General features: G+C 61.6%; 1 protein-coding gene across 1 annotated transcript; it reads right to left on the reverse strand.

Moving 5' to 3' along the window:
* Positions 1-813: 813 nt before the first annotated feature.
* On the reverse strand, positions 814-21218 carry SRL (sarcalumenin). The gene is made up of 6 exons (XM_032197770.1): positions 21158-21218; positions 10497-10595; positions 9842-9937; positions 3237-3353; positions 2660-2893; positions 814-2002 (listed from the first exon to the last, which is right to left on the reverse strand). Exons 1-6 carry the CDS (start codon positions 21216-21218, stop codon positions 1191-1193), a joined length of 1419 nt encoding a protein of 472 aa, XP_032053661.1. The 3' UTR covers positions 814-1190.
* Positions 21219-21456: the final 238 nt, after the last annotated feature.

Raw genomic sequence — 21456 nt, forward strand, 5'->3', positions numbered from 1 at the left:
AAAGTCATTCTCCTGTGACTCCCAGGACTGAGCGTCGATGCACAGAGATAAGCCAACAAAATTCTGGCTAAAATGGGTGAGGTTTGGACAATAAGCCACAGAAACCTGCCTGGATTGTCCTGGGGAGAACAGGTCAGCAGAGGGGAAAAAAGGATGTGGCTCGTCATCTCCCATTCCTGTCTGCCTCCACAGAGCACAAAAACCCGGGGCTGCTTGGAGAAAGCATGCAATGAGGACTTAAATGAGGTCAAACTGCCAAACTATTAACCCTCTGAGCCCTGCTGACTCTCGGGCTTGACTTGCCAGCATGGATTTTTGAGGTTAATGGCAGGAGCAGGCACGAAGTGCCCTGTCTCTGCGCTGGCCTGGAGAGAGAACTTGCTGACAGCTCCTTGCAGGACTCTGTGATGCGGGGTGCTGCCCCTGTTCCTCCAGCACAACTCAGCCAGGTCCTGCAGCTCCTCTCCAGACAACTTCTTGCTCTGTCACGGACTTGCAGATCCCATCACGGTGATCCATCTGGAGCAACAAATGCCCCTGCAAACACCCGGCGGGGGGACTGAATCCCTTCTTAGGGCTCACGCCCAGGTGAAGGCTGCAGAACAAAGTTAAGCTCGGCTGTTACATGAAAGGAGGACTCTACCAGGTGACCTAAAAGCCTTGGGAGGAAAAACAGGATCAATATTTGCAGAGATTTGCAGGATTTCTGTGCCTGAAAACAACAGCTGGAACCTGGCCTCTGCTTCCCTGCGCAGCGCCGTGCCCCGGGGCTCCCGGTGATGCCCCAGGTTACTGTGTCACTGCTCGCCCCTGTGCTCTCGCCGTGCCCTCGTCCTCGCTCCCTGCTGGCTTCGTGTATGCAGAGGCTGAAATTCCAGTTCGCCCATCTCGGCACCAGTGAAGAAGCAGCTACAGTTCTAGCTCACCACACATTGCTCATACTTACAGCTTAAACATTGCCTTCTACTCAAAAGAACAAAGATAAAATGTCAGGAATTCACAGTTTTTATTCTCTTTCTTATGCCCACCCATCTTCCCCTGCCATTGGTGTCAATGACTCAAAGTCCTCATCATACAGTAGCCTTTGCCAGTGTGGCACTCAAAGGGTTAACAGACCACGGCTTCTTGGACAGATAAGACATAAGCTCATTCACCGGTAGGAACACGTGGACGGCTGTGTTACAGAAACCTTACGGCTTCTTGTAGCGATTCTTTGGGTTTTCGCCACAGCCGGTGATGTCGCAGGAGAGGACATTGGGCTTCTTCCCCAGGCCGATGCTCCCCAGCAGATCGGGAAGCTCGCGGGTGATGGCCTTCTCGATCTTCTCGAGGAAGCACCCGCCCATGTAGGAACACTGCTGAGACAGCAGCTTGAAACTGGTGATGGGGTTGATGCCAAAGAAGTCCTTGTAAGCCTCGCGGTTGGGGAGGTCAAATTTGCTGACATTGGTCTTTGCCAGAATGGACTTAAAGATAAAGAACTTGTCAGGATCTTCCACAATGTCTCTGAACACCAGTTCTCCATCACTAAAGAAGGTCATTTTGTCCTTGTAGGTCTGGAGATAGCGATCGACCAACAGGGCGTGGATGCGCACCCGGATGGCGTGTTGGCGAATGAAGGCGATCTTATTTTCCATCCTGTTCTCAATCACCTGGTTGAGATCTTCCAGGAGTGATATCTCTTCTTTGAGGAACAGGTCCTTGTGGGTGTCCGGATGATACTCGTGGGGCCAGAAGGAGCTAACGTACACCCTGGGTGGCTCTGTGACGTTGATCAGAGGAGCCAGGCTCCAGAACAAGGCACCGTAGACTCTCATAAGCTCCTGGGTAGCCAGGCTGTCGGCTTTGTTCAGGATGATTCGGATCTGGGACTCTCGGCCCTTCAGCTGGCGGAACAGCATCTCCAGCTCCAAGCCCACGTCCAGCTTCGTAGGGTCAAAGACGACAAAGATGAGATCGGCTCTGTCGATGAACCACTGGCACACGTCGTTGAACGGGTAACCTTGAGGAGAGGAAAGAGAAATCCAGCAGCGATGGCCAGCACAGCGGGAGTCCCTTCAGGTCAAGGGACAGAGAAACCTCGAGCTTGCTGCAACTCACCCCCTGTCTGGGTTGGACAGGCTGTGAGAGACGGCTGACTTCCCAAGTGGCACAGAACCCGTTTCTCGTGTGCTAAAGCACTTCAGAGTTAATTTCTGGGCATGAAAACTCATCCCTGTGAGCCTGGGCCTGTGACTGCACGTCACCCTCAGCCTCACCTCCAAACCTCCGCTCTCCCTGCTGCCAGCCACAGCTTCCTGCTGCCCCTGTCAGCAGGCATCGGCCACGGCACCGCTTTCCCCAGTGGGCACCGAGAGGGTCAGCAAGCCCTGCGGGGCCTGTCCTGGCATCCAGTGCCAGGTGCCCCTCTGGGTGCTGCTGCAGCGCCAGCCATTGGCAAAACCTGGCTCCAAGTGACAAACAGGACAGCAAATGCTGAGCCATGATGGCCAGGTACGTTCCCCAGGCCACGAGCAAACTTCCCTAACCCCCTCAAAGTGAGAACAGCCCCGTCCTGTAGCCTAGGGCTCTTCCCCGTAAAGTTTCAGTCGTCATTGCTATCCTTCATCGTAACAGCATCTTTTCTGGAGTCCCTCGGATGAACGCAGTAAAGCCCTACCTCGTTCTTGCTGCTTGCGGTTTTCAATGATGCCTGGCGTGTCCACGAAGGTGACTCGCTCCAGGAGCTTGTGGGGCACCTCTATCCCTATCAGCTTCTCCAAGAAGTTCTGCCCAAACTTCTCCAGGGGCGAGAAGGAGCGTGCGCTGTCTGCAGCCATCACGATGCCCTCGATGGTCTTCAGCTTGGGGCCGTGCATGATGACGGTGAATTCGGAGGTGGTGGGTTCTGCCCCTGTCCAGCACAAGAGGTAAAACAGAGCTGTGAAATCTGTGCCGGGCACCGGCCATTGCAGGGGCTGGACCAGGCCTAGACGGGGAGCACCTCCCAGGCTCCAAGACAACATCAGTGGGAGCAGAGAGGAGGATTGGGAAAGGCTTTTCTCCTGGGAGGATGAATAAATTGGGGCAGGATGGGGAGAAGACATCAAGATGCCCTCGCTATGTGGCTGCTGCTCTCGCAGCCATGCAGGCTCCCTGCTGTGCTGCACCCAGGGGGCTGGGGGTGGTGAGCACTGCGCTGAGGGATGGGGATGTGGCAGGGGAAGAAGCCCGCGGGGCCGCGGTGAGCGAGGTACCTGTGTAGAGCTGGTAGGGAGTGTCGTCCAGCCCTAGGAGGTAGTTTATCATGGAGGATTTACCGACGCTCCACGGTCCCAGGAATAGCACCATCGGCTTGGAAGTGATCTCCCCATCTGCGGAGAGGGGAAATAACAAGAGGAAGTGAAGAAACAATAGCCGTGGCCGCTGCGCATTTAACTCCCTGCCGTAATGAACATCCCAGCTGAGCGGCACGGCCGCAGAGCCTCGGGGAGACGGCCGCCCTCGGGGCTGCTCTCCCGGCACCGCTGAGCCACGGCATCGCCCGGCAGGGCCCCGTGCTGGCACCGCGGCGAGATCGAACCCTGTCTGCCCTGCTCTGAGCTTTGGCCCTTCTTAGACTACAGGACAAGTTGAAGGTCTTTTAGGTCAGGTCTCGGCTCGGTTCGAGTTCAGCCAGGGTGAGCTCGGGGCTGTTTGCAGGGGGCTGTTGGAGGGCAGGCGCCACAAAGCACTGGGCATGCAGGGGACGTGGCCATGCTGCAGGAGGGTAAACGCCTCGTGCAAAAGGAGCTGGGGTGTTCGAAGGCTGCAGGGCTCCAGACCGGCACAGGGAAGGCAAGCTCAGCCAACAGCCCTGCTTTGGGCTCGGGGAAAGGCAGGAGGAGAATTAACCACAGTCCCCAGCTCATGCTCTGGAAGCCCCACACTTTGCTGAGAGGCTCACGGAGCGCACACAAGGGCTGGCGTGGGGCCCGTAACGACCTGTCCCCTGCCCAGGAGCAGCCCCAGGAGGTGCTGGGGCCGACCAGCACCATCAACCCACACCTGCACTGCCCAAATGGCACTGGGCATGGGGCTGGCTGCACCAGGGGAGCCCCTGGGCTATACTGGTCCCCAGACAGTGCCCTGGGCAGGTGGGAGCATGCTAGTCGGCTCGAGGCCAAATAAGACCAGAAATGGAAGTAAAAACTGGATGAGTGAGCTCCCATTTTTGTGGAGTTCATCCCCATCCCCTGTCCCACAGCCTTCCCCCACTGACAGGACAGGGCACCCACAGCGGGGTCAGCCCCGAGCCCTGCTCCTGCCCCCGAGGTGTGAGGCAGCACCAGGCAGGCAGGGTCTGGCAGCGGGGTGGCCGTCACCCAGGGGCAGTCGGACCAAACCCCCTCCGTCTCCTCCGCCAGGGAAGACGCAGCCTTCCCACTCCCGTCTCCCCAAAATATTTGGGATCTGACTTTCTGTTCCCATGCGGGACAAAAACAAGTGTCGAAACCTCGGGCTTTCATTACTAATCATCCCTCCGTACCACTGTATCGCTGCCGCTCTGTTCGCTCGCCGGCTTTAATTGGGTTTCGGATGATTATTGTTATTATCCCCTGTGATGTTGTGCCAGAGGTTTGAAGGCGGGTCCCCGCGTGCTCTTTCATAACAGGTTCCCGGCCAGGTGTGGCTGGGTGAGGGCAGGAGCCAGCGAGCCCCGGCTCCGCTGCACATGCCGGGGGGGCTCCTCGGGGTGCGAGGTGCGTGGCTCAGCACCCTCCCTGCACATCGGGGCCACACGTGGCCATGCCGAGACGGGCAGCCCCTCTGCAGGTCACCAGCAGCTCTCCAAAACCATCCCCTCCCTTGCTTTGGAAAGCTCCTGGGCCCTGGAGGACCTGAGCCCTCCTCGCCGCTGCCCACGGTGTGGGGCTGGGGAAGCAGAGCGTGCCTCTCACCCCGCTGGGTGCCTGGCCAGGCCTCCTGCCCTGCTGGGTGCCCCCCGCTGCGTCCCTCCAGCACGGGTTTGCGTCACCTTGGTGCTGCTGCCAGGGGAAAAGAGGCTCCGTCCCTGCCAGCACGGGATGACGGCGGCTCCGCCACCACGGCTCTCTCCAGCCACCCTGTGGCTGCTCGCTCCCAGCCCAGCCTGGCTCACACCACGCTTGGTGCTCATCCCAGCTCGTCCCAGTGCATCCCAGCTTGTCCTGCTGGTGTCTGCAGGGCGGCCTCATGCCAGTCGGTGCATGATCTCGCCCTGCATGTGAGCGGGGGGACCCTCAGACCCTGCAGCTCTTTGCATTTCATTTGTGGCTCTGCTTGAATCACAGCAGCTGCTTCTCTAGGGGTTCCTGGAGCACAGAGCACGCTGAGACGCTGCAAAGCACCTGGCAGTCAGGGCCGGCAGGCCACATCTCCCCCGCAGAGGCTGTGCTCATCTCGTCCTGTCCCACTCTGCCTTAATCCATGCCCCGGAGCATTGTTGCTCCTAGAAGGGTTGCTGCCTGCAGGGGAAGACACAGAACTGCTTCTCTCGCTCATGGAGGGATTTTTTCCTCCAGTAGTGGCTTTGTGGGTGGTTTTTCCATGTTGCTCCCAGGGCCAGGCTGCCCTCAGGTGGGAGCCCTGCTGCTCTGGGGCTGGGATGAGCCCTGGGTTGGGTCTTAACCTTCCTCAAACCCTGCAGAAGTGCCGGGTGCTGGCTCAGCCCCGTGGGGTGAGGGCGACCCCGCGGTGCAGATCCATCCCGAGGACACGCAGCAAGGCAGAGGACGTGGACAGAGCCTCCCTCCTCTCCCGGCTCGGACTGGCCCAAACATCCCACTCTGCCCTCAAACCAGGAGGGTTCAAACACCAGGCCAGCCCCCTGCGAAGCCTCCTGTCTGTGTGCAGGACGCGTGTGCCCGCGGCCGGGGGAAAAGCTGCGCGTGGCTGCTCGCCCTGTGTGGTGCTCCGTGCGCTCGCCCCGTGTGCGCACACCCACGCAAGCAGCAAGCACGCACACCCGTGTGCCTGTGCAGCCAGAGACGCAGATAACACAGCTATCTGACACGCTAAATATATCTGCCACGCTCTCCACTGCCTGCACGCTGGCATGACAGGGAGCCAGAGGCCCTCGGGCACCACTGGGGCTCTGCCGCTTCGGGGCCGGGTATGGAGGAGCCCATTTTGGCAGGATCCTAGAGCAGGGGCCGTGGGGTAGGACACAAAAAGATGGGATTCCCCGTCCTTTGTGTGCCTTGTGCCACAGCAGGGACCCAGGGGAAGGGCTGTGTGATCACCAGTGCTTCTTGGCCTCTCTCCCAGCCCCTGCTTCTCTGGGCTGGTGCTCCCGGGGGCCCTGGCAGCTCCCCCAGGGCATGACACGGGACAGGAGCCAGCTCCAGCTCCCAAGAGGGCTGAGGCCGCCGCGCAGGGGCCAGGCTGTGTTAGTAGGACAGCTGCTGCTGGGTCATCGGCTTAAACTGCAGCCGGGGGGGATCAAGGGGAGGCATTTGGGGAAGTTTCTGCACGTAGAAGGGTGAAAAGAGATCACCCCCGCAGTGTGGGCTCTGCTCCGCTCCCGTGGGTGGGAGACGGACCTGTGGGCCCACCACGAAAAGCCCTTGAGCCATCACTAGAGGACCTCGCACCCTCCTGAGACTGAACCCACGAGGGAAAAAGGTTTGGAAGCCTGGCAGAGGCGAGGACGGCTGCGGGCGGGCAGTGCCGGGGCAGCGCTGTGCTGCTGGGTGCCGTGGGGCGCGGGAGCAGCCGAGCCGTGGCTCTGCTGGGGCGGGTGAAGAGGAAAGCCAGAGGCCAGTGAGGAGCTCAGGCAGCGCCGGCAGCATGCAGGGGGCAGGCAGCAATACCAACCTGTGGCGGAGGAGCCCAGGGTGCGTCCGGGGTAAGCTGTTAGCAGGGGACACGGGGAGAGAGAAAAGGTACCGTGAGTCGAAGAAGGGATGCGGCTGCCTGGGTCTGGCCCGGGCCGAAGAGGGAGCTGAACAGCGGCCCTGGCCTTCTCGGAGGCAGGACAAAGCCAGAGGACGGCCACGTTTCCAGCAGGAAAGAAGGAGTTACAGTCTGTCAGCAACGAGACCCGCAGCTACCAGGATGAGAATCCAAACCCAGGCAGAGCTGCCTCGCCGGGGATGCCCTGCGCCCCAATCCTCCTGCCCCTGCCTTCCCTGGCAGCATCACCAAGCAAACGGAGCCACACGAGGCACGCTTAGGACAGCAAGCAACCCAGACACGTGCCCTGACCGCCCCACGGTTATCTGCGTGCCTCCCTAGACTGCCTGGTGAAGGCGATCGTCAGGCCATCCCCTAAGCAGGCAGGCTAATTGGCACATACACAGTAATTAGCATCAGCAGCATGCACCACGGCCTGGCAGCAAGCTTCCCATCGCCAGGCTGCGAGGCTCCCCGAGCGAGGGACATCCCCGATGGGTGGTCTGCGGTGACCAAGCACACGGGGGACCCAGCCCATGCCAAGCATGGGATGGAGACGTCCCCTGTGGGGCTTGGCCATGCTGTGAGCAGGGAGCTGGGTGAACTCGGGGCTGCAATTCTGAGCCTCAGCCAGGCTCACGGCGCTGGTCGTAGCTCCCCAGGGCACCGCTGTGCGTGGTGGGGAGGCCCCGCTCGGCTCAAACCCACGCTGGGGCTGACGCGGCTCCAAAGCGGAGGCCAAAAGGGAGCCCGGGGAAGGTGGACAAAATGGAGGGAGGGCTGCCGCGTAATGGAGGGGCGAGGGTGCCTGCCGTGGCACCCCTCTATATTGGCTTACACCTTCAAAGGTCATGCATATTCCATGACACTGCTGCCCCGCCGCTCGCCCAGCTGTCCCGCTCCCCCCCAGCCAGCTCCGCGCCCTCCAGCCTCCCGGGCCGTGGGGGCTCACCACGGGGGGAGGTTTGGGGCATCTCCTGCTCACAGGGGCACCACGGTGCCAGGAACCCCTTGTGGGCACAGGCAGGACAGGGGCTCACCCCACCGCACGGTGGAAGCAGCTGAGAAGGCTCCCTCAGCCCCACCGTGCCCACACCCACCCTACAAAGCCAAAGGGGCTCCCTCGGCCAACCCTCTAATTAATCTGCAGGCTGCTCTAATTGCACCACTAATGAAGGGCTGGGGGAAACCGTGTCAGTGGGTATAAAAGGCAAAGTGCTGTGCTTTAGGCATTTAGGATGTGACTGTGTATGGTGGGGTTGGGGTTTCCAGAGGTACTTGAGGAGTTTGGTGGAAGGCGAGACAGCTCCGTGGGAGGATGGCCCGGGCTTCTCGCAGCCCAGTGGGGCTGTGCCTGGCTGTGCCCTGTGCCAGGCAGCTGAGACTCCCCAGCAGGGAGCAGGGAGGTGCTGCTTGGGCATGGGATGGCTGAGGAGCAGACACAGATGTCCTGAGCTAGGCCACGGGCTGTGCATCCTATAAGGAAAGAAGCTGAGAGTCCACCATTTGCCCCTGCGACCCCAAGTGGTCTCCAAAACGCAGTGCCCCAGGGTGAGCTGAGAGCGGATGCTTGTTGCTGTGACCCCCCCCAACCACCCCCCGGCACAGCAAGCAGCTCGTGGCCCCCAGGCACATTGAGGCAGGCCAAGGCAGCGTGAAGGCAGCGGCACGGAGCAGGCTGCATGTGCCTCTGGTCGTGTGAGACCTCCAACCGCCCGTCCCAAGACCCCAGTGGGTGGTGGATGATGCCCAGGGTGTGCTGTGAGGTGTGGGGATGGGTCCTGGGCTGGTGATGAGGGCTCCACAGCCCTGTCCCTACCCTGTCCTGCTGTCCCGTGGGTCCCCCCCTGTGCTCCCCACTGGCTCCAAGCTGGAGAGGAGCTGGCCGGGCTGGGGGTGAGGAAGGCTGCCTGCCAAATGTCAGAAGTCTGGCACTGACCTAGGAGTGGAATTTGGGCTGCAGTGGGGGCCCCTGGAAAGCAGGAGTTCTGCTCTAGGTGGATGTGTCCTGTGGGTTTGCCCATACGAGCAGGGGACCCATGAATATCTGCAGAGGAAGGTCAGGGCGGTGTGCAGGGTCCTTCTGGCTCCGGTGGGGCAGGCATGGCTCCAGGGTGTGAGGCCAAAGCCCTGAGGATGTCTGGGGGAGGAAGCAAAACCCCGGGGCTAGGAGGGACCCTGGCAGGAGGCTGACGTGAGCATGCAGCCAAAGAACTGGGGGACCTGGTCCCAGCTTGGGACAGGGCTTAACCCAGGTCTGGAGCCATCTGTGCTTGGAAAATGGGGTGGTTCATGTCATAAGGGTCACAGGAGCCTCCAGGTGTGTGAGCATCTTGGGGCCAGAGCTGCACTTTTCCTCTTCTGGAGGGACTTGTACACTGCTGGGGCTCAGCCCAAGCCAATGCCCATGGCCACGGGAACCTGCTCACCTGATCCAACGTGTCTGCAGTTGCCAAGGGGTGGAAACTCTAACTCCCGGGATGAGTGAAGGCTGCCGAGCTTGAGGAATACCCTGCCCACATGGCCGTGTCCCATATGGAGCAGGAAGGATGCCAGCTCCAGCCACCCCCAGGAAGCTCAACCCCAGCCTTGAGAGGTCCTAAGCTTCCTTGCCAAGCCTGTCTTGCTGGGCCATGATCTCTGCTTGGCACGGGTACAGAGCATTGATGTTGAGCAGGTGGAGGACCCAAAGCAGGCAGGGTTCAATGCTCAGCCTACACAGATGGTCCTGACAGCAGATGGGCTAAGGCAGATGCAGGAATGCCTGCCGCTGGGTGCTGGGTTCACTAGGGCACGTCCTCCAAGCCCAGCATGTTCATGGCCTTCTTGGGAAGCTGTAGAGGAAGACGAACTATCCGAGCCTTTCCATGATCTGCTCTCTGCACTGCTGTCTGAATGCATCCCAATGACCTGACGGTGCTGGAGACCCTGGTGCCCGCAGCGTTACCTGTGATCTCGTGCTGCCTCAGCTCATTGTATCTGTAGGACTGCTCCAGGGGCTTGATGGAGGAGTGGTAGATCTTCCTCAGCCGCTGCAGTACTCCTGTGGGATCAGAAGAATGCAGATGGGAGACAGCCAAACCCCAGCCACCCTGGCTGCATCCCTCCTAGGTAAGCTGCTGGGCATTCCCTGCAGACCTGGAGGGTGACAGCTGATCAAGAGACGCAGCTCGTGCTTGAAACCTTGGCCAAACTGATCCAAGTCACGCATCTTGGTGCCCCTGCCCTGCTAATATTTCCTACTGGGCACTGTCCCCATCTCCTGCCGGTCTTGTGCTTGCCAGCAGCTGATGCAAGGAACCTCTCTCATTAATGCCTCTCTCGTTTAGCACTCAACACCCGAGATCCCCAAAGTCCTCCACAGAGCCCAGGGACCCCTGCTGCAGCCAGTGCTGCCCCCCTGCTGCTGGCATTTCCCAGCCACTTTTATTGCTTCCTTTCTAGTCCTGACTGCCAATGGGACCAGCAGAAGCAAGCCTTATAAGAATAATACCCAATCCGTAATTGGAAAAAAAATCAAAACCCCTTATTATAAGTTGCCCCAGGCTTCTCCGAGCAGCAGGCAGCAGTGTGGCTGCCTCATCTGAGCGGGGCTCCCTCACCTGAGAAGTCGTCAGCAGGTTTGTCTTCATTCAGCTTGAGGGTGCTCTCCAAGTGGGACCGGTCGCGCTTGGTGGGCTCGCTGGCATCCTCAACCTCTTCTGGAGGGAAAGACAAGGAGACCCGTTACTGCTGGAGCTGGCGGCGGGGGACCCGCACGGGAGCTCACACAAGCTGCTGCTGGGGAGAGGGCTTTGGGGAGCGCGCACACCCCGAGCCCGCAGCCCCGCTGCGCACCCGGCACCCGCCAGCTTTGGCACGCCGCTCGCTTTCTGTTTTGCAAATGCTCCTGGAAGCTTGGCCGGGGCTGCTGGGGCCATGGCTGCCGGGGGAAGCGTCGCGGGCAACTGCTTGGCTCCGAGGAGGGGCCGGTGGGGGAGGCCCCTGGTGTCTCCCGAGGGGAAGGCGAGGGCCGGTGCTCGCGGGGAATGCGAAGGATGTGCCTGGAAGGGGCTCTCAGGCGCTGGGGAGCGCAGGGCTGGGGCACGCAGCAGCTGCTGCCCACGGGGCTCCTGCCCACCCTGCCACTCCCCCCGGCAGCTGCAGCTCCCTTCAGCTTTGGGTGCTCTCTGCTCTGCCTCTCTCCCTGTCCACCACCCAAAAATCACACGTTGAGCTGCAGACATGAGGGTTTGCAAGGCCGGGATTCCCTCCTGTCTCTCCACCTCTGCCTCCTGCCAGGCTGGTGGCTGCCTCTCCGGAGCCTCCTTGGTTCGGTGCTGAGCGGCAGGAGGTGGCCCTGGGCACCTTCCCCAGCCTCCCCGCAGAGGGGGACAGAAGTGTCCCAGCTCCAGACGTGCTAGCAGCGGGCCCCATGGCTTGGGGCTTTGGAGCAGGGCCTCAAGGACACGTGCCCCACTGGCTGGGCTGGGGTACAGGTGCCCAGGCAAACAGGGGCACTGACGGGCCTGGGGCTGCCCCGAGGGACTGTGCTGAGCCTCTCCCTGAGCGTGGGGCTGAGGAAGACCTTTTGACTTGCCAAGTAAAGCCACAGATTCCAAACTGGGTTTTCCTCTCGGCACAAACGTGAGCTTTTTGAGCTGGGATGTTACGGAAGGAAGCAAAAAAGAATCAGCTGTGTTCAAAGGTTGCTGCCTAGCCCATGGGCCAAAGTCCGTAAGCGTTTCTAGTAAAACATGGAAAGGGGGGGTCACTTTTCCTGAGCTAGCTCACATTTCGGTGACCAAACACACCCTGTCCGTGGCTTCAGCAATTCAGCGGGCTGAATTGGCTCTTTACACGTTCCTTACATGGCAAGGGCTGCGGGCCAGTGGCTGATGGACACGAGACCTGCCGGCCTGGGCAGCATCCTGCCTGCATGCCAAGAGAGCCGGGAGTTTGGTCTGGTGGACTCTGAGGGCTGGCAAATGTCCTTTAGCAGGTCTGTGGCTGCTGAAAGGGGCCGAGGGGAAGGGCAAAAGTTCATGTGTCCACAGATGGGAGAAGTCATGGGCTTAAAGTGCAGCGAGGGAAATGCTGGCCAGCCTCGGTATCGCTGCAACAAGCACCTGCATTGCTGGCATCTGCGGGCTCCCACCTGCGCCACCGCTGGCCCGGCCGTGCAGCAGTTAGGGGCAGGCACGGGAAGCACAAGCGTTAGGAGAGGGCCATGCATTAGGCGCAGTTTAATGAGCCAAGCGCAGCTCCGCCGGGGTTGATAGTAGGTCACTCTCGCCGCCCTCTGCTCACTACACTACGGCACACCAACAGCAAAAGACTCCAACCTATCTGGCTGTGCTGGCGCTCAGCAGCAGCAGGGTGGGCGCTGGGGCTGGGTGGGCTCTCCGTTTCTGCCAGCGATGGGTTGTCTGCAGGGGGGGCTGCTGCTGGAGGGTCTTCTGCTGCTGGAGGGTCTTCTGTTGCTGGTGGGTTTTCCACTGCTGCTGGAGGGTCTTCTGCTGTTGGAGGGTCTTCTGTTGCTGGTGGGTTTTCCACTGCTGCTGGAGGGTCTTCTGCTGTTGGAGGGTCTTCTGCTACTGGAGGGTCTTCCACTGCTGGAGGGTTTTCTGCTGTTGGTGGGTCTTCCACTACTGCTGGTGGGGTTTCAACAGCTGCTGGTGGGTCTTCAGCTGCTGCCGGTTCTTCCACCGCTGTAGGTGGGTTTTCTTCTGTTGCTGGGCTGCTGCTGCCAGAGCCAGGCTCCACGTCCCCACACGGTGGGTGATGGCAGCTGGTAGGGCCATCCTTGGCTTCTCCCTTGCTGGCAGCTGCTGCTTTGCTGTGGCCACTTTCCCCTAAAATGCCGGTGTCTTCCTTGTCACTTCCTTCAGCTCCATCCTCTGGCCCTGCTGGGCCAGCAGCGTCCTCCTCAGACTCTCCCTCCTCCTCAGACTTTCCCTCCTCCTCCGACTCTCCTTTGCTTCCATCTTCTTCAGACTCCCCACCCTCTTCCTCAGATTCCCCCTGCTCGTCATCTTCCTCTGAGCTCTGCTCTTCCCCTTCCTCTCTCTCAGGAGCAGACACCACTCTTGGCTCCTCCGTTTTCTCTCCCTCAGGATTCCCCTGCTCCTCAGTGGCCGCTTCCTTGGTGCCACCATCAGCCTCCTCACCCTCCTGGTCGTGGGAGCCATCTTGTGGACCATGCTGGTGGGCAGCCTCTCCCGCTGCCTCAGGGACACCCAACATGGCCTCATCCTCCCCGGGGCCCTGTTCACTGTGGGGCCCCTCCTGGCTGAGCCCTGTGGCCCCGCTCGGGCCTCCCTTCAACTCTTCCTCCCCCGTGCTGCCTCCATTCTCTGCAGCACTGGGCACGGAGGCATTGGCGATGCCGCCATCTTCCTCCTTCTCGGGGCTGCCGGCGGCGGCCATCTCCTCCAGCCGGGGCTCCATGGCTGACGAGGGGCGTTGTGCGGCACGGCCAACATCTGGGGCTGGGGCATGCGGCTCTAAACGATGAGAACAGCTCGGTCAGTCTTACCCGCGCCCGCCCGTGGCTGTGGGGCGCGCAGCCACCGGGGGACAGCGGGGGCAAGAGAGGGGGTTGGAGGCTGCCACCAAGACTTTAAATTCTCCTAACGCATCTCTGATTCCAGCTCGCTTCCCTGGCCGTAGCAAGAAGCTGGACGCAAAGAGGTGCTTGCGGGCAGAAGCGCTGCTGCTGCGCGGGGCTGGGACGTGGCCCCGGGGCCGTGCAGGCTGTGGGGCGCTGCAGAAGCGCTGTGGGGCCAGGGCGAGGCGGTGAAGCAGCCCTAAGAGAGAACCCAGTGGTGGTGGGGATACAAAAGTGGGGCGCTGGGTGCGAGAGGCCTCGGGCACTTGGCAGGTGAAAGGGTCCTTCCCCAGCCCCTCGCCGGCGGCTCCCCTCAGCGGGGCCGTGCCTTTCCGCAGCCGGCAGCACGCAGGAAGGGCTGGGCCGGGCGGCACCACAGGGCCTGACCCCGTGGCGGGGCGCGGAGCTATTTATTGTGAGCGTCCCTTCATTAGGAAAACATTTGCCACTCCGTGCAACTGGCTGGAACACAATGAATTTGTTCTGCAGTCCGGGAGAAGTCATCTGTATTTTCCATAGGCCTCCGACTGCAATTTAACATTAGTCAACTGATGCCAAAAATAAAATATCACCAGCTATACTGTCTCCGTTACAAACAGTTGCTGCTAGCCTAAATAATCCCCTGAAAACTCTAATGCCTGCATACCAGGGAAGCGTTTCAGAGGAAAATAATGCCTTTGTACTCCAGCTGGCAAGCAGATGCCAACCGGGAGTAACGCCACCTCCGCCCAGGCCGCGGGAAGGCAGCGGGCACGGCGAGCGGCGCGGGCACGGCACGCGGCATGGAGCCGGCATCCTCCTCCGGCCTCGTGCCCCATGGCCCTGCAGCGCTGTGCTGGGGACACGGGGACCTGGCTTGCTGCTTCAGCAAGTGTGACTTAAAACACCCTTGTAATTTTGGGTACCACCCATCCCTGGTGTGAGCATGGCAGGAGCAGAGCCCAGGACAGTGTGGGGTAACCCCAGGCCTCTTTGCCCACTGCAGACACTTTGCAGCCCTGGAGCAGAGCGCCGGGCAGGCGGCCGTGTGTCTGTCCGTGCCATGCCGGGGCCAGCCACGCTGATAGCCCGCAGTCACACGACAGCTGAGGGCTCGCACTGGGGGACTAATGGTGCCAGCGGAAGGCAGCTGGGAGGCACCAGTCCACCTCAGCCTGCCAGGGTTCGTAGTCCTCATGTGCAGCCTGGCACCATGGCTCAGAGCTGCCAGCATCCCCACGCCTGTCACAGATGCACGGTCACCCTTCTCTGCCCACGCTGACCTCCCAAATCCTGTCCTAGCAGGCGGCTCACAGGTACAGGAGGCTCCACATCCAGCCTGGAGCACAGCAAGCCCCATGCAGCTCCTACCCAAGAGAGTCTGAAGAGGCCAGCCAGTGTGAGACGTGCTCTGCCCACCCACACCCTGAGGCTCCCTGCAGCGGATGGGGACAGGGAGATTCCCAGTGTGGCCCCAGAATAGCTGGTGACCTGGAGGGCTTGGAGGGAAGCTGATCCCTGAGTGGGCATCTGGAGAGGGTCAGGGCAGGTGAGGAGGGGACCAAAGGAGACCCCAGTGGAGATCTCTAGGGCTGGTGTGACCCCTCTGACTGAATGTAGGGGATGGACGTGTCCCCTGGACAGTGACCCACTGGGACCCCTCAGCTGTGAGCCATCCCCTGTGGGAGAAGGGAAATGTTCCCCACGCGCTCCAACTGGGATATTCCTGCTGGTGTGCCGGCCACGGGCTTTATTTCCTGTGACCTTCACGGCATTATATAAAGTCCCTCTCCCCTCTCCACCTCCTTCTCCCTCCTGTTTCCCCTACATGGTCTCCAAATCCATCACAAGACGAATTGTGCTGATCTGCAGATGGCCGGCTGATGAGCGCCACGCAGCAAAATGGGCCGAAGGTTATGGGCTTAACACCCTCCGCCCGGCCTCTGTGGGCTAAAAATACGTCCAGCAACTGTACGGTGGGGTCAAGAGGAGCAGCTCAGCAGGGGCACGGATGGCACCAGCCCCCTTGCAGGCACACACTCACTTGTCCCCAGCCCGTGGGCCCCGGTGCCAGCCTGCCAGCCAAGGGTGATGTCCTCGGCCAGGAACTGTCCCCACACACTGCGGGAGAGAGCAGGACAACCACACTGTGCAGACCCATTGTAAGATGACTCCAGGGCTCCCCAGCTTCACACCCTACATTTTACTGAGCAACATCGAAGAGGAGACCTTGCCCCCCCTTGGTGGTGGGACCCCAGGTCCCCAGGCTTGCACCAGCCCTGCCCACATGGCTGGGGACAGCAGTGTGGGGCACAGCCATGACGGGAATCCCACAGTGAGCTCAGTGTGCCACAGGACACCAGTACTGATGCCAGGAAGAGGGATGGCTCCGCCATCTTATGGCTACAACACCCATGACCCTTCCCTGCCGTGCTGCCTCCTGCCATCCTCGCACGGGGCCGCATGAAACGGCAGCACCACGGGTGAACGGAGCCCGCCGGGAGGGATTGCCTCTGAGGATGGCGCCGGGGCTGGGGACAGCCGGGAGGGACAGATGGGCACAGGTGGCCCCGGGAAGGACACTCTCCCCCTCCAGCAGAAATAGGAGCCCCGAGCGTGGGGCCGGCGATGTGCAGCGCCGCAGGGATGGCTTTTCACACTCCCTCTTCCCCTGCCCGAATCCCAGCCCCTGCAGCACGCGGGGAGTTATTTCTGACGGCGTGGCTGATTCAGAGCTCAGCGGCTCCCCGGGAGGCACCACGAGATGCCCTGAGGGGCGCAGAGCCCCACGCGAACCCCGACTTTGCCTTTCCCTGCTCTCCTGTGGTCCCACCAGCAGTCCATACACCAGCACCGCAGGGAAGGTCACAGAGGGGACGGCCACCACCAGTCCTGCCCTCTCCTTGCCTTCCCCGAGGGGCTCTGGGGGACCCCACACCCCAGACACATGTCCCCATCTGCTCCAGCGGCCGTGCCCGTCCCGGTGGGAGCTGGAGTGGCAGCAGTGACGGTGGCACTGCCCAGAGGGACATGGGCAGGACTGAAGGGAAATCAAGGCTGGGCCTTGGCTGCCAAAGCACTATTTCTTGCCATCGTTCCTTTTATTTAGGCCTGGTCAAAGAAAGGTTCTGGTCAAATGGGCTCTTTGACTTAGGGGGACATCTTGCTGCTCTGAAAGAAGGAAGCATGCGTTCCCTGCTGGAGAATTTTGTACCAGACCCGAGGAAGCCCCCAGCCCCTTTCTTCCCCCTTTCTGAGGACTGGCAAGGCTGCACGAATCCCAAACCATGTGCCTGCTTCTGACAAAGTCCTCCAGAGGTGCCGGGAGGTGGCTGGGCTCCAAGACACTGCCTGGCACCTCCCGGGATTCCCATGGCACCGGCCGTGCCATCCACCCTGCTGCAGTCCCCCCGTATCACGGCGATGTCCCTGCCTCTGCTCGGGGACGGAGCGCTGGCCCTGCTTGCCTCCAGCTACAGCACAAACAGCCCAGGGGAAACGAGGTGGGGAATGCAGAGAAGGTCTGAAAGGGAGGATGCCCCACGCTGCTGCCAGGGCAAGCACCTCGAGGAGGATTTGCCTTGCCAGCCAGATCTAGCAGCTCCTGCCTGCCCCCACCCCGTGCCTCAGTTTCCCACCCTGGGCAGTTCCAGCCACCCCAGTGCATTTTCCAGCCTTTTTGCAGGAGAAATCCCAGCGTGATCTCAGAAATCCCAGCTGCCCACCTACAGGGGGAGATGTCTGATCGATGCAGATCGCATTGCTGACACAGGAAACAGATTAGTCAGACTAAAAAAAAAAAAAAAAGAAAAGACTTCATTTCTGTGAATAGTGGGGTAGAGCTGCATGATATTTTAATTAAGGAGGCAGGGTAAGGGAACCTCACCAGGATGCACCAAATGGATTAGACCAGGCTCAGGGCTCGCTAAATATAGAGATGAAAATTGGGAATCGTTTCTGCGGGGTGTTTTTCAACTGTCTTCCCACAAGGTGCCCACGCTGGTGTTCCTGTCAGAGACAGGGGCAGCGGAGTGACACCGTGAGCAACTCACCGGCCAGGAGGCTGTGTGCCGAGAGATGCTGAAGGACCTGGGGCTGGAGGAGGAGATGCCAGGGTGGGAAAAGCCCAGGGGAGCCCCTTGCTTTGGGGAGCCACTCCTGAGAGGGCACGCTGGCCTTGTCCTCGGGCTACTGCTGAGGGGAAGTGTCATCGATTGGCCCCAGGGCTCCCAGTGGCCTGGGTCATGACCCTTCAGTTCCTCTTCTCGTTTTTGCCAGGGACTCCTGGCCGCCTGCATGGGACAACCCCCTTGGTGCTCCCCAGCCTGAATTTTGGTGCTGCTGCTGACGCTTTGTCCCACAGGATCCTTAAATCCTTGGGATCGTCCAGGCAGGGACCCAGCCCCCTCCAGGAGCCCCAGCAGCAGGACAAAGGACACAGACCCCAACTCAGCTGGGGTCCCACCACCCCTGCTGGCACTGGGGCTTTTCTTCTGGTGCCAGCACCCCGGCATGGCTCGGGGTGCCCGGCTGGAGACTCCCTGGCCCCTCCGCCAGCCCCCGCCAGCCCACGAGCTCGATGGCTTCCTCGGGCTATCACTTACAAGGGAAATGTCCCCACGGGCTTAAAATAGCCCAGAGGAACACTGCCAAGCCAGCAGCACCGCTGCTATTCCTGCAGCGCCTGAAGAATGAGGTGATTTTAGGAGTGATTTGGTCACTCTAGGATCTACCTCACGGGCTGGGATTTCGGCACCCCCAGCAGCAGGCAGGTCGGTGAGTGGGGACGTGGTGGGGACGTGGTGGGGACATTTCCCTGGCTGCAGCTCAGCTTCCAACCCCTTCCCCATGGGGACCCTGTGCCCAGGGGGCTGCACACAAGCGAGGTTTCCCATCCACACGTCCTGTGTGGCTGGATGTCACCTGCACAGCGTGCCAAGAGCGCTCCCAGAAACATCAGGGCTGGTGGGACAGGGCATCACATCACACCAGCGTGCCCGACATCTGCCTTGCTTTCCTTGGCCAACAATTTGGGAGGAATCCTTGTCACCCCCAGGGCTGGGATATCCACCAGCTGAGGGGGATGTGACAGGGATGTAGGTGGCACGAATCGCCAAGATCTGTGGGTGGCTGTGGCACCCCAAGCCCTGTGCCTCTGCACCCAACAGCGATGATGCCCACGGAGGCAGCTGGGGTGGGCAGCCTGGGACTGGCAGAGCTGGGGCTCTCCCATGGGTGCTGTGTCCCACCCACCCAAGGTGACGCTTGCCAAGTGGTGGAGCTCACATCAAGGTGTTTCGTCCATCCTGGCAGCTGGAGCCCACCCCAAAGTAATATATTGAGGGGACAGAGCCCACGTCAAGGTGACTTAGCCTAGAGATGCCGTCCACCCCAAGATTCCTGGTGACGGAGCCCACCACAAGGTGACGTGTTGCAGGTGATAGAACCCCCTTGTGATGGGGATCATCCCAAACTGACACGAGGACGTGGTGATGGCACTCCCCATGAGGTGACATGTCCCACTGGTGGAGCCTATGTCCTGGGACACGTTCCCAGAAGATGGGTCGCTCCTCAAGGTGGTGTACCCAGGCAACACGAGATGACACTTTCCAGGTGGAAATGTCCACCCCGTTTCCAGATGACATTTTGAGGTGGGTTCCACCCCAAGCTGACACGTCCTGGGTGCTTGGAACCCGGGAGGAGGCAGGGTGAGGAGTCCTGGGGCGTGGTGGCGGTGGCTGAGGCCGCTGCCACGGGGAGAGCCGGGTGCCAGCCCCGTAACGCCCTCTGCGCCGTGCCAGGGCTTCCCTCAGCTCCTTGCCCAGCTGGAGGTGGGCAAGCACCCGTCCACGCCGGGGAGCTCTGCCAGCCCCGGCCACGTGGGCCGAGGGCCGTTCTGGCAGGGGCTGAACGAGCGCGTTCAGCCCCCGGCGTCACCACAGCAGGGCCGGGCACACAGAAGCTAAAAAACACCATAAAACCTGGGGGGCTTCACCCCCACGTGCCAAGGATGAGGCCGGGGTTGGTCACCAGGCTGCAGGAGCCACCCCAAGCCCACCCCGAGCCACCAGGTGCCTGTGACAGCCCTTCCTGTGGGGTCCCCCTGCGATCTCCTCACCACGGGGCCTTGCACGGCCCTCGGGAAGCTGAGGCCTTCAAGATGGCAGCAGAACCCATGGGAAAAGCCAGGCACAGGGTGACAGGGGCTTCCTCCTGCGGGCCAGAGGGGAGCGTGTCCCAGAGCCCGGCTCTGCACCAAAGGAAAAGCCCCAAGCACCGGGGCGAGCCCAGCCGGGCTGGTGGCCACCTCCTGCTGTGACAGGTCCCCCACAGGGCCACCAGCCCGGCCCTGGGTGGCACCAGCCACCAGCCGTGCCCGGAGAGGATCCCCCTGGCACTCCTGTCCCCATCCCCGGCACACGACTCCACAGAGGTCCCCCAACCACCGACGGGACACATCCCACACCCCGAACCCCTTTTATTCCCCAGAAGGGTAAAAGATGCCCTTAAAAGGATAAAAAACTCCGCTGGGCCAGGGGGTGCCGGGCTGCGAGAAGGCAGCAGCTGCGGGTGCCCGCGCGCGGGGCCGCGGTGGCGCGGGGGCCAGGGCGGCCGCAGGAGCGCAGTGTCCCGTTACAGGGCTGTTTCCATACTTAGCCGCCCCCCCGGCAGCGCGGCCGCCCGAGCCCGGCCAGGCAGCGAACCGGCCCAAATTAACTCAAGGGCAAGCAAGGGTAACGGCGATGTCGCCGGCTCCCCCGTGGGACGGCCGGCCAAACACCGCCACGAAACCGGGGTGCTCAGCAGGGATGTCGCAGCCCGGGGAGGGGGGTCCGGGGGTCACCCCAATGCTGTCTTGCTCGGTAGATATTTGGGGGGGGAGAGGGGGCTGTGCTGGGTGCCCCAGAGCCCATCGGACCCCACGCTGGGGCTTCACCCTCGCAGCCCATGGGTGCTGCCCTCAGCACAGCCCCTGCACCCACCCCAGCTATGGAGTGGGGACCTCCACAGCCTCCCCCCGCCCTTGTGGCCCCGCATAGTTTTGGGGTGACTGCAGCCCTGGCATGGGTGAGCTCAGCTGGCTGCAGCCCTGCAGCATGTCCTGCATGGGGCACGCGCCCTGGGGGCAGGCTGGGCTCATGGAGCACCCACTGCCCCGGGGGTGCTCACAGCCCCACGGGCACTCACAGCCCCCACGGGCACCCACAGCCCCACGGGCACCCAAAGGTGCGTGTGGGCACCCACCACCCCGTGGGCACTTGCAGCCCCGATGGGCACCTGTAGAACCATGAACACCCACAGCCCTGCAGGCAGCTGCAGCCCCAAAGACACCTGCAGCCCCACAGGCACCCACAGCCCCACAGGCACCCAGCCCTACATGTGCACCCACAGCCCCACTGGGCACCCACAGCCCCACTGGGCACCCATGGCCCCATGGACACCCACAGCCCTATAGGCACCCACAGCCCGATACACACCTACAACCCTATAGACACCTACAGCCCTATAGGCACCCCACAGCCCCAGTGGGCACCCACAGCCCCACAGAGCCCCACACCCCTATATGCAACCACAGCCCTAGAGGCACCTACAGCCCTAGAAGCACCCCCAGCCCCCTGGACACCCCCAGCCCTTATAAGCACCCCAATCCCCGCGGACACCCCCAGCCCCGCGGGCACGGTGCGGGAGCCGTACCTGCCGTGCCGAGGAGCAGGAGCGAGGCCACGCAGCAGCACAGCAGGTTGAGGCGCTTCATGGTGGCTGCCAGGAGCTCTCTGCCGCTCGCTGCCTCTATTTATACGGCGCGGGGGCCGCGGGGCCGGGCTGGCGGCCGTCAGCACAGCCCTGCACAGATGCTGCCGCCGCCGATCCCAGGGGCCCGCAGCCGGGGGACGGGGGTGGCAGAACGGGGAGGGCTGGTGGCAGGGAGGTGGCACTGCCCACGGGGTCACCGTCCCGTGCCAACAGAGGTCCTCAGGGATAGGGACAAGCCC

This window comes from Aythya fuligula, chromosome 15, assembly GCF_009819795.1.
Source record: "Aythya fuligula isolate bAytFul2 chromosome 15, bAytFul2.pri, whole genome shotgun sequence".
Lineage (NCBI taxonomy): Eukaryota > Metazoa > Chordata > Aves > Anseriformes > Anatidae > Aythya > Aythya fuligula.